This window comes from Mirounga angustirostris, unplaced genomic scaffold (assembly GCF_029215605.1).
Source record: "Mirounga angustirostris isolate CCGP_5_RB_7025 unplaced genomic scaffold, mMirAng1.0.hap1 SCAF_17, whole genome shotgun sequence".
In the NCBI taxonomy this organism is placed as follows: domain Eukaryota; kingdom Metazoa; phylum Chordata; class Mammalia; order Carnivora; family Phocidae; genus Mirounga; species Mirounga angustirostris.
Window position 1 is genome coordinate 21,116,812 of NW_026991725.1, and position 16,820 is coordinate 21,133,631.

General features: G+C 38.7%; 1 protein-coding gene across 2 annotated transcripts in view; it reads left to right on the forward strand.

The window, feature by feature from the left end:
- Positions 1-16,820, forward strand: part of SPAG9 (sperm associated antigen 9) — a 139,522-nt gene that overhangs the window by 26,577 nt on the left and 96,125 nt on the right. For both annotated transcript variants that reach the window (XM_045889158.3, XM_045889160.3), the window contains exon 2: positions 10,959-11,079. In XM_045889158.3, the coding sequence (XP_045745114.1) occupies positions 10,959-11,079 (121 nt within the window). The remainder of the gene's footprint in view (positions 1-10,958; positions 11,080-16,820) is intronic.

Consider the following 16,820-nt stretch of genomic DNA (forward strand, 5'->3'; position numbering starts at 1 on the left):
GATTTTTCTTTCTTCTGTCTTCTCCCTTACATTCATTCAGTCACCAATTCTGTGTATTTTACCTCCAACAAAGGATGAATTCATCCTCCTCTCCATTCTCACTGACACTGCTTATAATCCTCTGTCATTTGGACTACTGTGGTGACCTCTGGTCTCCCTTTACACACTCAGACTTCCCCAGCCCCCTCCATTGCATTTCCCATTTGGTTTCAGACTGAGCTTTCCAGAGTGTGAGTCAAGTTCAGCATCCCTGATATGATCTAGTATCCTGCAAGGCCCTGTGTGATTTGGTCCTTGATTTTCCAGCCTCATCTCTGGCCATTCTCTCTCACTTTCCTTTTTTTTTTCTCCTTAAGATTTTATTTATTTATTTGACAGAGGGAGAGAGAAAGCAGAAGCAGGGGGAGTGGCAGGCAGAGAGAGAGAAACAGGCTCCCCACTGAGCAAGGAGCCCTGGGATCATGACCTGAGCCGAAGGCAGACGCTTAACTGACTGAGCCACCCAGGCACCCTAAACTATGTGATTTTTTAAAAGTCTCATTTCATATTTGGATTTTGAAATGTTAACTCCTTATTGTAGAAAGTCTTCCAAGAATCATGCCATATAGAAGCCTGAGACTGAATTGTAAACCAAGGTTGTGCTGTTACATCCCATATTGGTGTCACTTGGGTAGTAACAGAAACACCAGCCATCTCTTATCAGCATCAGCCTCAAATTAGGTGACTATTGAATTATGTGAGATCTTCAGAAATTCATATTTTGTTAGTCACCTATGTTTAATGCCTGTTTTCTTTTGCTAAATTTCAAACAATGGAACATAGGAACCAGGGCTGTCTTGTAACCTTCCTGGCATCTTAGGATACTTAGAACAATAAGGACTCAAGCTGTGTGTTGAGAGGATGGATGGATGGATAGATGGATGGATGGATGAATGGATGAATGGAATCTTACTTGCCCACAAAGTCAATTTGTGAATCAGAGGAGAGATTCTCAACTTACTCTTTGGCTAATGGTTTATTCTTTACATCAGCTACTCAAATTTCAACCCTAAATTGTATTTTGCTGCGCATGCCATGGTCTTTATGCCTGCCTTTGCATGTGCTGTTACCTCTGTCTGGAATGTCTTTACCCCACTTCCTCAGATAAACTGTTTCTTTCAGAGTCAGCTGAAATTCAGGCCTTTGCCTTTTTTCTCTTTTTCTTTAATTAATGTAAGCTCTACACTCAACCTGGGGCTTGAACTCACCGTCCCATCAAGAAGTCCCCCATCAAGAGTTACATACTTTACCAACTGAGCCACCTAGGTGCCCCTGGGCTGCTCTCTCTTTCTCTTTTAATAGTTTAATGTAGTATTATTATTATTTTTAAAGTAGGCTCCAAGGCCAGCATGGAGCCCAGTGTGGGGCTTGAACTCACCACCCTGAGATCAAGACCTGGGCTGAAATCAAGAGTTGGTCACTCAACCAACTGAACCACCCTTGAGCTCCTAGTTTATTGTATTTTAAGAGCAAACTTACAGGAACAGCACAGAAGACAGGCAACATTAAAAACATGTACTTAGATGTAGGACAACTTGGAAATGTATAGTACTGTCAATAAGAAATTTACTTGTTTTAAAAATATCCAAATGCGGGGCGCCTGGGTGGCTCAGGTGGTTAAGCGTCTGCCTTCAGCTCGGGTCATGATCCCAGGGTCCCTGGATCGAGCCCCGCATCGGGCTCCCTGCTCTGCAGGGAGTCTGCTTCTCCCTCTGCTGCTCTCATGCTCTCCCTCACTCTCTTTCCCTCTCAAATAAATAAACAAAATCTTAAAAAAAAAAAAAAAAAAATCCAAGTGCTGGCATTGTCCAGAAAAATTTAACAGGTTTATTTATAATTTTTATAAAGTTGAACTCCTGAAATGTGTTCACAGAAACATTTTGACTTTGGGCTTTTTTAAAAAAGATTTTATTTATTTGTTTGACAAAGAGATAGCACAAGTAGGCAGAGCGGCACGCAGAGGGAGAGGGAGAAGCAGCTCTCCGCTGAGCAGGGAACCCAATTTGGGGCTTGATCCCAGGACTCTGGGATCGTGACCTGAGCTGAAGGCAGCCACTTAACAGACTGAGCCACCCAGGTGCCCCAATATTGTCTTTTTTTTTTTTTTTTTAGATTTTACTTATTAATTTGACAGAGAGAGATAGCAAGAGCAGGAACACCAGCAGGGGGAGTGGGAGAGGGAGAAGTGGACTCCCTGCTGAGCAAAGAGCCCAATGCAGGACTTGATCCCAGGACCCTGAGATGATAACCTGAGCTGAAGGCAGACGCTTAACCAACTCAGCCACCCAGGTGTCCCTGGGCTTTTCTTTTTAAAGCTAGATTTGCCTGAGCGGCTCAGTTGATTAAGCATCTGCCTTTGGCTCAGGTCATGATCCCAGGGTCCTGGGATCGAGCCCCACATCGGGCTCCCTGCTCAGCAGGAAGTCTGCTTCTCCCCCTCTCCCTCCCCCAGCTTTATGTCTCTCTCAAATAAATAAAATCTTAATAAACAAATAAAAGCAGATTTAGTCATTTAATTCTCTATGTTCCTATTGCTCCTTATGTTTGCTTCCATTATAGTACTTAGCATATTATATTGTTAACTGTTTACTCCTTTTCCTTGATGGCTGTCATGAAGTAACTGCCTGGATTGGATGGGTAGATAAAGAGTTTTAGTTTTATATTTAGTATGTTACTTAAGAGTAAATAACATTCTTAGTAGTTGTAATAAATATCTTTTTACTGCCAATTGCTTATTCTGTACTCCTGCTGAGATCTGGAGAATAGTCATTATAAATAGGTGTGTGGCTATATTTAATTGTGACTTTTTTTCCTTCTTTTTTTTTTTTTAAAGATTTTATTTATTTATTTGAGAGAGAGAGAATGAGAGACAGAGAGCAGGAGAGGGAGGAGGGTCAGAGGGAGAAGCAGACCCCCTGCCGAGCAGGGAGCCCGATGCGGGACTCGATCCCGGGACTCCAGGATCATGACCTGAGCCGAAGGCAGTCGCTTAACCAACTGAGCCACCCAGGCGCCCCCTTCTTCTTTTTTTTTTTTTTTAAAGATAGATTTATTTATTTATTTATTTGAGAGAGAGAGAGAGAGAGAGAGAGAGTGAACAGGTGGAAGGATTAGGGAAAGGGAGAGGGAGAAGCAGACTGTCCGCTGAGTGTGGAGCCTGATGAGGGGCTTGATTCCAGGACTCCAAGATCATGACCTGAGCAGAAGGCAGACACTTAAAAGATTGAGCCACCCAGGAGGCCTAACTTTTTTTCTTTGATTAAAAAGTGACAGAATGGGATATGTTCCTATTTTTATGTTATTTCAATTAGTGTGTGTGTTAAGTTGAAATTGGTGGAGTAGAAAGTAGACCTCTTTCTTTCTTTTTTTTTTAAGATTTATTTATTGATTTTAGAGAGCTAGAGAGAGTGTGTGTGAGCATTCGGGATGGGGGAGGGGTAGAGGAAGAGAATCTCAAGCATACTCCCTGCTGATTGTGGAGCCCAGGACCCTGAGCTCATAAATCAGGAATTGGACCCTTAACCAACTGAGCCACCCAGGTGCCCCAAGAAGACTTTAAAACCAGAGCCAGTCATGTTTATAGTATACAAAACTAGTAATGAGGTTCAGCAGTACTCAGATGTGCTACTAACCCACCAAGGATCTCTGAGCAGGGAAGAGAAGTGGAAAGCTTCTAAAAAGAATAACCCATGCCAGCTATTCCCTAATTATTTTCTCTGTAGTGTGAGAAGTTGGGTATAGAAAAAAGAAACCGTTCTCATTACCTCCCTTATACTCTGTCCCCAACCCCCACTGAGAAAAAACAACTTTTCTATGAGGACCAGGAATCTAAACCTTTTTCTGCCAAGCCCTCTTTTGGCATTTAATTGAATTTCATGCCACCTTCTTTCTTTCTTTTTTTTTTTTTAAGATTTTATTTATTTATTTGACAGAGAGAGACACAGCGAGAGAGGGAACACAAGCGGGGAGTGGGAGAGGGAGAAGCAGGCTTCCTGCTGAGCAGGGAGCCCGATGCGGGGCTTGATCCCAGGACCCTGGGATCATGACCTGAGCCGAAGGCAGATGCTGAACGACCGAGCCACCCAGGCGCCCCACCACATTCTTTATTTCTATTCCAATTTTCTTTTTCTTAAGTTCTTATATCAGTGTTTCCTACGTTTCCATTGTTACGTGCCATATAGAGTTAGGCCATTTTCTGAAGTTTTTTGTATTTATCCATGTTGTGTTTCCTGAGCTACTGTGTCCTATAGCAACTTCTATTCCCAAGGTTATTTATATTATCAAGGATATTTCACAAAACAATGACTCAAAACTAGGTTATTTGACAGATCTTTTTGGGGGGTAACAATTTAGAAAATTTCAGTCATTTGTTACTCTTTCTTGATTACTCTTAAGGCTCTTCAGATGTATTTATCCTACTAGCTTTCAGTGCCCCTTTATGATCTGTTAACATGCCTTATCAGAACTGAGGAGTATTTATTTTTGTTGTGTAACAGTCATTAACATTTTAAATGAGGGTGGCAGCTGACATTTCCAAACCAAGATGTAATACACATTTAAAATTGGGATTTTCGGAACAGAGAGAATTTTAAAAGATTATCTTAAAAGAAATCAACATTTACTAATTTTATAAATGGGAGGAAATCATTCTTGATTTCTTATAGACCTTGAAGATGCAGTGAATTTGAATGCATAGTTTTGTGTTTCATATATTTATCTTCCTGAGGAAAGGATCTATTTTCATAAGATTCTCAAAGGAGTTCATGATTCTAAAAGTTTAATTTAAGATCCACTGTTTAGAATAAGAAAGGAAAAAAAAATACACCATTATGAGAGATGGCAGTTCGTTTTGGAGTCTCTACGTTTATCTATTTTAGTTTGCTTGAAGGAAAGGCCTGGCATTTGGAATATTTTCATTATTGCCAGTCCCTTACTGTGAAGGGAAACTGTAGAAACAAGAGATTTCCATTTGCAGATAAATAGCCCTGTCAGTCCAAGAACTGTCACGTCATTGGGGGGGGGGGGAACCTTTTGCCCTATTTACTTAAGGTGATAGAGATATAAAGTCTCAGTAGTCATTATAAAATGTGAATAGTTCTAAAGCATGAATCATCTAGGTAGGTCTATGTGATGCTTGCCTATGAAGTAAGCAGATAGCAGTGTAGTGACTGCTAAACTTATGGATTATTCATGCCCTTCTGTAGCCAAACTGGGTCGCTAAGAAACAAAGCAGACATGAAGCTGTGTGCTCATGATGATGTTTCTTCTATCAGGAATTCTGAATAGGCAGAATGGTGGGGTTTTTTTTCCAGCTTTATTGAGAAATAATTGATATATAATATTGTGTAAGTTTAAAGTGTACCATGTAATGATTTGATATATGTACATAATTGCAAAGTGATTACCACAGTAAGGTTAGTTAACATGTCACCTAATTACAATTTTTATTTTTGTGGTGAGAACTTTTAAAAATCTATTGTTTTAGCAACGTGCAAATGTATAGTACGGTGGTATTATCTGTAGTCACCATGCTGTACATTATATCCCCAGAGCTTACTCATAACTGAAGTTTGTGTCATTTGGCCACTTTTACCATTTTCCCCTATCCCCACCCCATGCCCTTGGCAACTACCAATCTGTTAGTGGTAAAGTTTTTGTTAGAAGTTTAATAGTACATCATTTTAAGTATTAGTTGGTAAACATCTGCTATTTGTTCTTTATTTTTTAAATTTATTATTATGTTAATCACCATACATTACATCATTAGTTTTATTTTTTATTTATTTATTTTTTTAAAGATTTTATTTATTTATTTGACAGAGAGAGAGACAGCGAGAGAGGGGGAGAGGGAGAAGCAGGCTTCCCGCCGAGCAGGGAGCCCAATGCGAGGCTCGATCCCAGGACCCTGGAATCATGACCTGAGCTGAAGGCAGACGCTTAACGACTGAGCCACCCAGGCGCCCCTACATCATTAGTTTTAGATGTAGTGTTCCGTGATTCATTGTTTGTGCATAACACCCAGTGCTCCATGCAGAACGTGCCCTCTTTAATACCCATCACCAGGCTAACCCATCCTCCCACCCCCCTCCCTGCTATATGTTCTTTAAAACAGCATTTTATCCATTGCACAAAAGAAGCCTAAAATTTCTTGTTACTTAACCCAGATAGAGCAGTTCATTTAGCCAAGGGAGCATTTTTAAAGCAGGCCGAAAAATAATTACGTTTTCTTATTGATTCTTAGTCTTTTCTTATAGTCCTGGCAAAATGTTGAAGTAATTTACTCAGAGTTCATCACCAACATCCTGTTATATAGCTGCTGCTTTTCTGTTCAACATAACTTTTTTTTTTTTTTTAAGATTTATTTATTTTAGAGAAGAGAGTACGAGAGTGCAGCGGGGAGGGGCCGAGAGTCCCAAGCAGACTCTGCACTGAGCTTGGAGCCCCACGCTGGGCTAGATCTCATGACCTTGAGATCACGACCTGAGCCAAAACCTAGAGCTGGCCGTTCAGCCGACTGTGCCACTGAGGCAGCCCTCAGCATAACCTTTGTATTTCCTGCTTGCATTCAGTTTGTAGCCAGTGAGCACCTTTGGAAGGCAGAGATAATGTGATATTCACAGTCACGTTTCATGTGCCCGGTGCATAGTAAATAGTAGACATTTTTTGAATGAATGGATGAATGAATGGATGATTTATCAAGTTTGCCTGTTTTTAGAAATTTTTTTTTAAAGATTTTATTTATTTATTTGAGAGAGAGAGTGCATGAGCGGGGAGGAGGGGCAGAGGGAGAGGGAGAAGCCACCCAGGTGCGCCCCCCCAACCCGTTTTTTGAATTCCCGACCCTGAGATCAAGAGTCACATGCTCTACCTACTGAGCCAGCCAGTCGCCCCCAGTTTGCCTCTCTTCTTGTATTTACTATAATCTTTACTCCTACTTACAGTTATCTTTAGATTAGTATTCTGGAAAAGTAAACAGTGGCTGTTTGATGCTTCCCAGAAGCTTCCCAAATATGGAATATTTGCATAGAAAAGTATAGGGCATAGGGGTGCTAAATGTGGAGTTTGTGGAAGGACTTAAGTGATCTCTGAGTCCCTGAGAAAAATAGGCAGAATTCGGGTTGGGTGAGGGCATTTTTTCTGGGGAAACATGGTTCATGGATATATCAAATTACCAAATGGGTCTGTGGACCCCTGAATGATTAAGAACCAATGTTTCAGAGGTTGTAGGTTTCAATCTTGAAAAGATAAGAACATTATCTAATAATATAAGGAAACCAAATGGCTCTTAAGGAAAAGTAGATGACTATATTAGGATGCTTTCAGTTTCTTTTTTTTTAAGATTTTATTTATTTATTTGGCAGAGAGAGACACAGCGAGAGAGGGAACACAAGCAGGGGGAGTGAGAGAGGAAGAAGCAGGCCTCCCACCGAGCAGGGAGCCCGATGCGGGGCCCGATCCCAGGACCCCGGGATCATGACCTGAGCTGAAGGCAGACGCCCAACAACTGAGCCACCCAGGCGCTCCGCTTTCAGTTTCTTGTGATAGAATATATTTGTTTATGTAACTGAAAAAAAATAAAAACAACTCCAAAATGCTGGCTGCAAGAAATATGGAGTCTAGTACTCAAATAGTACCTTTAATTAGGATTTTCTTCTTCCTTGATCTTTGTTTTCCTTTATATTGGCTTTATTTCTCAGGCATATTCTTTCCATATGTTGGGAAAAGATGTCTATCTGCAGCTTAAGCCTGCTAAATTCTTAGTGTGTGTGATTCCCAAGGAAGAGAGGTAATATTCTTTCTAGTAACTGGCAGATATCCCAGAGAAGAATGACCTGTCTGGAAGATATCCCAGGGAAGAATGACCTGTCTGGATCAAGTCATATGCCCACCACTAGGGAGATGGGAGTCTTCACCAATCCAACTGCATGCGCTGAACAGAATTAGCATGAAACTGGGAAGAAGTTCCAAATGAAGGCAATGTGTGCAGACAAAAAACTTTGTTTACTGTAGTGACTGAAGAGTTTCAGGACAGATTAAGTAATGAACAAAAAAATTTCATATTAAAACTAAGGTATATTTAGTGATATCTAAGGTTTTTTGTGAACTACACATTTTTCTATAGGGGTTTCAGTATTTTTACTCTAAAAGTTTTTTTTCATTTGTTTATTAATTCATTTAACAAATATTTGGGCCATCATCATTGCACTGGGACTATAGGAGCAAAGAAAACAAAAGTCCTTGCCCTGGGGCGCCTGGGGGGCACAGTCTGTTAGGCACCTGACTCTTGGTTTCGGCTCAGGTGATAGTCTTATGGTCACAGGATCGAGCCCTCTGTGGGGCTCCATGCTCAGCAGGGAGTATGCTTAAGATTCACTCTCTCCCTCTGCCCCTCCCACTCGTGCTCTCTCCCTTTCTCTCTCTGAGATGAATAAATAAATCTTAAAAAAAAAAAAAATCCCTGCCTTCATGGAGTCTACATTTTAGTGACGTAAGGCAGATAATAAATAAGATAAATTGCTAAAATTTATAGTATGTTAGGTGAGAGTAAGTGCTGGAGAGAAGAAAAGCAGGGAGGGAAGTAGGGAGTGAGTATTGCAGTTTTAAATATCATCACAAGAAAATCTCATTAAGAAGGTGCATTTATAGGGGCGCCTGGGTGGCTTAGTCCATTAAGTGTCTGCCTTTGCCTCAGGTCTTGATCCCAGGTGCGAGCCCCACAGCAGGCTCCCTGCTCAGCAGGTAGTCAGCTTCTCCCTCTGCCCCTCCTCCTCCTCCTCATGCTTTTGTGTGTGTGTGTGTGTGTGTGTGTGCATGTGCTCTCCTCTCTCTCTGAAATAAAATCTTTTTTTTTTTTAAAGTGACATTTGAACAAAGATGTTAAGGAGGTGATGAGGGGGCAATCCATTTGGTATCTGGAGAAAGAATTCTAGGCTGTAGGAAGCAATTGCAAAGGTTTGGAGTGTTGAAGGAACGGCAGGGTAGCTTGAATCAGATATGTGGGGGTGGGGAGGGGAAGAGTAGAAGAGGATGATGTCAAATAAGTAAGAGTCTAGTAGATTGTGTTTGGTCCTGGGAGGCTGTGGTAAGGACTTTGGGAGAATGTAAGCAATCAGAGGATTTTTTTTTTTTTAAGATTTTATTTATTTATTTAAGAGAGAGAGAATGAGAGACAGAGCACGAGAGGAAGGAGGGTCAGAGGGAGAAGCAGACTCCCTGCTGAGCAGGGAGTCCGATGTGGGATTCGATCTCCAGGATCATGACCCGAGCCGAAGGCAGACAGATGCTTAACCAACTGAGCCACCCAGGCGTCCCGCAATCAGAGGATTTTGAGCAGCGGAGTGAATTGATCTGACTTATTTTTTTTTTTAGTGTTTATGTAAGTAATCTCTACACCCAACATCGGGCTTGAACTCATGATCCCGAGATCAAGAGTCGCTTGCTCTACTGACTGAGCCAACCAGGTGCCCCATCTGACTATTTAAAGGGTCACTCTAACTACTGTATTGAGAATGCACTGTAGGGGCAAGGGTAGAAGTAAGGAGATTAGTTAGGAGGCTGTTGTTCCATTAATTCAGGCAGTAGATAATGTTGGCACAGGCCAGGATGGCGGTGGAGATAATGGAAAAATGGATGGATCTGAAGGTAGATTTGCTAATAGATTAGATATGAGGTGTTAGAGAAAGAGAAGAATCAAAGCTGACTCAAGGTTTGAGCCTGAGCAAGTGGCCACGGTAATTAAATGAGCGAGGTAAGATCAGGAGGAGCAAGCTTTGACATGTGAAGGTTAAGATGCTTATTAGACATTCATATCAGCAGAGTTGTCCAGTAGGCAGTTGGACATACAAATGTTTAATTCAGGTCTAGGCTCGAGACTGGACTAGAAATTTGGAGGTTGTCAGCATATAGTTAGTATTTAAAGCCATGAAACTGGATGAGATCATCAGGGAATAAGAGTAAACAATGAAGGGGCGCCTGGGTGGCTCAGTCGTTAAGCGTCTGCCTTCGGCTCAGGTCATGATCCCAGGGTCCTGGGATCGAGCCCCGCGTCCGGCTCCCTGCTCTGCGGAGGGCCTGCTTCTCCCTCTCCCTCTGTCTGCCGCTCTGCCTACTTGTGCTCTCTCTGTCAAATAAATAAATAAAATCTTTAAAAAAAAAAAAAAAGAGTAAACAATGAAGAGAAGTTGTCCAAGGACTGAGCTTGTGAATGTTAAGAAACTGGGGAGAAGAGGAAGAACCAACAAAGAAGACCAAGAAGCAGCCAGTAACGTAGAAGGAAAACAAACTCCTGGAAGTGAAATTAAAAAAAATATATATTTTAAGGAGTGAGTGATCAGATGTCAGATGATGCTGATAGAACAATTAAGATGAGGACTGAGACTTAGTGATTAGATTTAATAATAATCTTGACAATAACAGTTTTAGTAAATTGAATTTGGTGGAGTTATTTCTAGTAAGTGCTCTTTTTCTCAGGAATTTAAACTCCATAGTTCAGGTAATCTAAAAGACTTTTTATTAACCAAATAATTGTTGAACAGAAATTTATTGACATGTCATCCTTCTTTTGTTCTTCATTTGTTGTACATGTTCTGCATTATATAAAAAACTGTGTCTTCAACTCAGATGAATATGCAAATATGCTAGTTAAAGGATTCATATATTTGGAGTAGGATGAATGTATTTTCTTTGGAATGCCTATTATATGAAGTGGAAACACTTCATAAACTATTTGGTCATGTTTTTCCTTCTATATTTGGAAGGTTTTATAGAGAAACTAAAAAATCAACCTAAGTTGCTGATTCTTAGATCTTTCTGAGTAGTTAATGCCTAATTGTCATTCTTGATACCAGGAAACACAGGAGTTGATAATGTTAAAAAAGTTTCTTTTTTCTAATGAAAATAATGCTTTTCTTTTCTATTAGAAATTCATTGAATTTGAAGACTCTCAAGAACAAGAGAAAAAGGATTTACAGACCCGAGTGGAATCTTTAGAATCTCAAACAAGGCAACTTGAACTCAAAGCAAAAAACTATGCTGACCAGAGTAAGTAAAACCACTTCTTGTCATAAGTACACATTAAAGAGTGGGCTCCAATAGCACAGTGACTCATTTTGACATTTGACTGGGCTTCCAAATATATGCTTGGAATTGTCATCATCCCAGGCTGAAGAGTGAGACCTGGAAGCTAGGTTCAGTTCTTTTTTGTTCAGATTTTCATGTGGTTCTGATGTCTGCAGAAATAACTAAATCAAAGATACCTTTAAGACTCTCTTCTTCAGGGATGCCTGGGTGGCTCATTCGGTTTGGCGTCTGCCTTTGGCTCGGGTCATGGTCTCGGGGTCCTGGGATCGAGTCCTGTGTCGGGCTCCTTGCTTAGCACGGAGCCTGCATCTCCCTCCCCCTGCTTGTTCGCTCCCTCTGTGTGTGTGTGTGTGTGTGTGTGTGTCTTGGGCAAAGAAATAAATAAATCTTAAAAAAAAAAAAAAGACTCTTCTTCAGTTTAGCTCTCAGCTTTTGTAGTTAACATTATGCTATATCCATTATGCAGGATTCTGGGGTGTGTGCATGTGGATCATTTCTTCTGATTTTGATCCACTACACTGAGTTCCATAGCTTTCTGTATTGTTTTGAAATTTACAAATGTGACAAAAATGCTAGCTCTGAAGTATGTATAAAAAAATTACTGAATTCTAGGGACACCTGACTGGCTCAGTTGGTAGAGGATGTGACTCTTGATCTCGGGTTTGTGAGTTTAGCCCTACCTTGGGCACAGAGTTTACTAAAGAAAAAAAAAATTACTGAATTCTCTTTTTCGTTCTTTTTTAGTGGAAGACTGAGGGAGTGTAGGGGAACAAAATATCATTTTTCAGAATTATTTCATTTTTAATATAATTTCATCTTATTCTTGATTTAAAAAGAACTATTGTTTCAAGCTCCAAGGATGATTTCTCTTTTTGGCTAATGAATTGGACCTAATTAAGTCAAAATTAGAAAAAGAAATGGGGAGAAACTTTATGGCCTGTTTTCATGTTTGATTTGGGCAGGCAGAGAGCTCTTCAGTTTTCTCTCTTGGCACTGTAAACTTTCAGAATCTTGGGAGCACGAGATGAGGACCAGCAGTCTTCCTACATCAACCATTAAGGCTACATAGTGACACCTGCTGTTAAAGATAGGAATTCATGGTGGATAACCTTCATTCATTACCAGGCTTGGAGTGTGTGATAATTGACTGCCCCCTCTAGTACTTTGGAATGGCCTAATAGAGCTAAACCTCGAATCATTGGGAATCCGGAGTTCAAGCATTATCGAATTCAAGGAGAACTCAAATGGCTTTAAGCAGATGTCATGGAAGGGAGCCAGTGGATGTTTGGTAACAGAAGCCAACTACAGTGAGACAAAATGAGCCATGTATCACGTCTTTGAACATTTAGGCTTGTAGATACCTAGAGTGCTCTAGCCTTCCTTTGTTCACATTGAATATATCAAATAACTTCTGTGATTTTACTATAGAAATTTAAGGTCTTAGAGAGCTGGATGATGGACTCCACAGTGCAAGCACTAACAAATACATTACACTAACAAATCTATTACTAGAGTCACATTGCTATGAGTACCACTCATCTAGAGAAACAGTCTTGTGGCAGTTGCTAGCTTTTGGTACATTTCAAGAGTTGAGCATTCTCTATTCAAAGAAGAAGAAAAATAGCTATTGGAGATAATATTTTAATTCCAACTTGATTGTGTTTTCATATCAGAGATTTTATAGTATTTTAGAACCAGACACTATAAAGACACAGTTGACAGAACCAACCTCATTGTTTTACTTTATTGTATTTTCCTCTTGATTCCTGAAGAGAACCAACTTTTGGATAAGGACATTTTCTTTTAACTTAGAAGGGAACTTCTTTTCTAGAATCCTTTTATACATTAAGTAATCTGTTTCAATGATAAGGGAGATATTATAGGACGAATTACCTGAAACCATCTTTCTGACATTCAAAGGAGATACTTCTAGGGCATCTTGGGTGGCTCAGTTGGCTGAGCGTCTGACTCTTTTTTTTTTTTTTAAGATTTTACTTATTTGAGAGAGAGAAAGAGTGAGAGAGAACACGAGCCGGATGAGGGGCAGAGGGAGAAGCGGACTTCCTGCTGAGCAGGGAGCCCCATGCAGGGCTCGATCCCGGGACTCCAGGATCATGACCTGAGCCAAAGGCAGATACTTAACTGACTAAACCACCCAGGAGCCCAAGTTGGGCTCCACACTCAGCGAGGAGTCTGCTTGAGATTCTCTATCTCCTTCTGCCCCTCCCCTTGCTCATGCTGTCTCTGTAAACAACCAACCAAAGAAATAAATAAAATCTTGATAACTGCTGCTTTTTTCACAAAGGTCACTAAATGGAATGATTTACTAATTTTTTTCACATACACTTTATCCCTTTTATTACTAAAATTTAAAAAATCTGTTTCCTGTTCCTTTCTTATAAATGTAAACAAAATAAAGCAGGCTTTTAATTAAGATTTGTTACCCAGACTAGTGAGTCATATCCAGCTTTTTGGAATTGTTATGCTCTGTGGTATCTATCCTTTCATTTCTCTCTCAGAAGTACTGATTACTAGTGTTTTCCATCTTAATTTAAAGTAATTTTTAAAAATAAGGTATCATTTAAAAATGATTTCTAATTCTCTAGGCAAGGGATGAGGAAATCCTTCAAGTAGATATGGTCTTTGAGCTAAATTTAATCTGAAAACTTTATTTTTGTCATTAATACAATATCCCACCAAGAATTTCTCCTGGGAGTTTGCCATCCCATTTTGAAATAAATCTTGGTGTCTAAATAATCGTTGAGAAACTTAAAACTGGGGTGCCTGGGTGGCTCAGTCAGTTAAGCGTCTGCCTTCGGCTCAGGTCATGATCCCAGGGTCCTGGGATCGAGCCCTGCATCGGGCTCCCTGCTCAGTGGGGAATCTGCTTCTCCCTCTGACCCTCTCCCTGCTTGTGTTCCTTCTCGCTGTCTCTCTGTCAAATAAATAAATAAAATCTTTAAAAAAAAAAAACCAACTTAAAACTGGTTAATCAAAATTGACCATTCAGATGCACAAAACTCGTAACACCAAATCTCTTGGTCTATGAGCTGAGACTGTAGTGAGTCTTCTTTTACTAATGCTTTGGAATCTTACTCCCTTTTCCTTTGATACCTTGGAATCTTTTTCTCTCTTCCATCTAATTGCTTTCCTCTCTCTTCCTTCTGTTTTTCTTTAAGCCTTAACTGGGTATAATATGAAATCTAACTGTATCTTAAAATTTTCTTCCACGTCTTCATTTTACCACATTTAAATATCTGAAAAAAATGTGTGTGTGGGAGAAATGTTTGACTATTTTTTTCATTTTACTTTCTTAGTTTTCCCTCCCTCAAATCTCTTAATATTAGTCAAAGCTCCTTATTTTTATTTATTTTTATTTTTATTTATTTATTTGGAGAACAAAGCTCCTTATTTTTAAAAAAAGTAGAGGTAGAAGGTAATCTTTAAGTATCACCAATGCCTTATCCTTTTGGGAAACCAGGACTGGGAATATGTTTTTTAAAAGATGAAAACAAATGTAAATAGGCGTATGTCAGAGTATGTGAATTCTTTTTTATATGATAAGCAACAGAATATCTGGACTATTTAATTTTAGTTCTATCAGTTTTTTAAAAGTATATCGTGTTTTTTTGTTAAAGTTACTGTAACGTGACATCTGTTTTTATTTTCATTGTCTTAAACTTTTAAAATGTTTTGAATGTTTTTTAGTGTTCCTGACATCTGTTTTTAAATAAACACTTCTTTAAGGCCATAGAATTTACTGATAATGATAATAGAGGAAGGATGGGTGCAATTTTTTCTGTTTAGTGCCATTTTTTGCATACAATGTGATAACAGTATCTTGTCCAATTTCCATGTTTATATTTGTATGTTAGAGTCTTTAATTTTAAAGACTGTCAATTCTAATTGATAGATGTTTTAGGGCACATATCCTCTTTAAAAAGTAGCCACAGTAAAAGTCCAAGTTCTGCTTTGAAGATGACTTCCTATGTTAAAAGGGGAAATTTTGGTTGTAGTTACTTGGTATTTGAGAAGCAAGAAAACGTCAAGAAATAGGAACTGAATGAAGGACATAGTTTGGAATCATCAGGTTGTGGTATGATTTCACAATATTGAGAAGTTGAGTCTATAAACATTTTGTTAACAGTTTTGTGGTCATGTTTGATTTTGGAGATTTTCTAGTTGCTCTCTTTTCAAAATTTGAACTATGTAGGATATGTTTTTGGTTTTTCCAACATGAATGAAAGATTTTTAAAAATGCTGTTTATATGATTTCTTGTCTGGGAGTAACAATAATACTTCTTTGTAGTTAACATCTTGTGAGCCTTAAGGAGGAATCTGAAACATACATGGAGTGAAAAAAACAAAATTGTGGGGTGAGAAAGGCTTATTGGTTCTTGACAACTATGGAAGGAGTCTATAATCAACCTTGCTATTCATGATGTGGCAGTAATGGGTTCTTTGTCACAAAAATACTTTATATTCATTAGTTCTTTTGTTGTATATTGAGTATTTCTATCTTGTAAGCCAAATATTATCTTAAATGAGTCAGGTAAATAAAGACATTTCAATATATTTAAAAATATTATACTACTGTATGCCTAGCATTTAGCTTGGTAGAGAAGACTATGTTTGTAGTACAGAAGAATATAATATGGTCGCTGCAGTCAAACAAATCAGTATTGTGGGGGAGAAGGTTGTGTATGACCTTCTAGTCTTTTTTTCCATATATACTGTGTTTTTATATCACTGCAGTTAGAATGTACATATAATTTTTTATCTTTTCCTTAACACTATTTCTCTTGTATAATCTTTATTCTTTTTTAAATATCTGCCTATACTCATCATCCAGAAGCTATGCCATCTATTATCAATTCTTATTTTCTCTGGGATGTGTTTTCTCCTTTAGTGAGAATTATTTAATGGTCACTTGTCTTTTTACCTTGACTACTTGAAACTCAGAGAATAAATTTAGAAGTGCAGCCATAAGGACTGATTTGGACCTTACCTGGTTGACATATTTAAATTGTTTTCTTTTTTGATTTATATTTTATACATATATAATGAATTATGTTCTGATAAGGTATCATCTCAAATCCTTTGTAGAAGGAAGGAATGAATCAGGTAAAAGTAAATATAGGTAAATTAAAAAAAAAAACACAAACTTCTGTTGGTTAGTTGGACATTTTTTCCAGTGTAGTGATTCATATTGCAGTGAATATTTTTTCAAACCTATAGATTTCTTTATATTTTGATAATTTTCTTAGAATATATTTAAGGAAAGGCAAGGAAGATGAATATTTTAGTGGTTCTTGGTTTATAATAGTGTTTGGTCATTTTTAATGTGAACGGAATTGGAGAAGTATGGTTTAGTAGTGTATTTCATTTTGTTTATTATAACTTAAGAATTTGAATCATTATTTGCAACATATTAGCACGCGGAGCTGATATAGAGCCATTTATTATTTGATTCTTAGGAAAACTGTTTCCCTCAAGCTCTTATTTATAACAGATGACTTTTCCCTTGAATTGTGGAGATGGTGGCAGTGATTTTAAGCTACTTAAGGGCTCTTCTCTGAATCTGGCCTTCCTTTGAATGAAAATCCCTGTTTTAAATTAAATGGAAAAATGATTTTGACAGTTGATGACATCATAATAGAGATTTATTCTGACCTTTTGCTCTTTCCATCCCCCATATAACA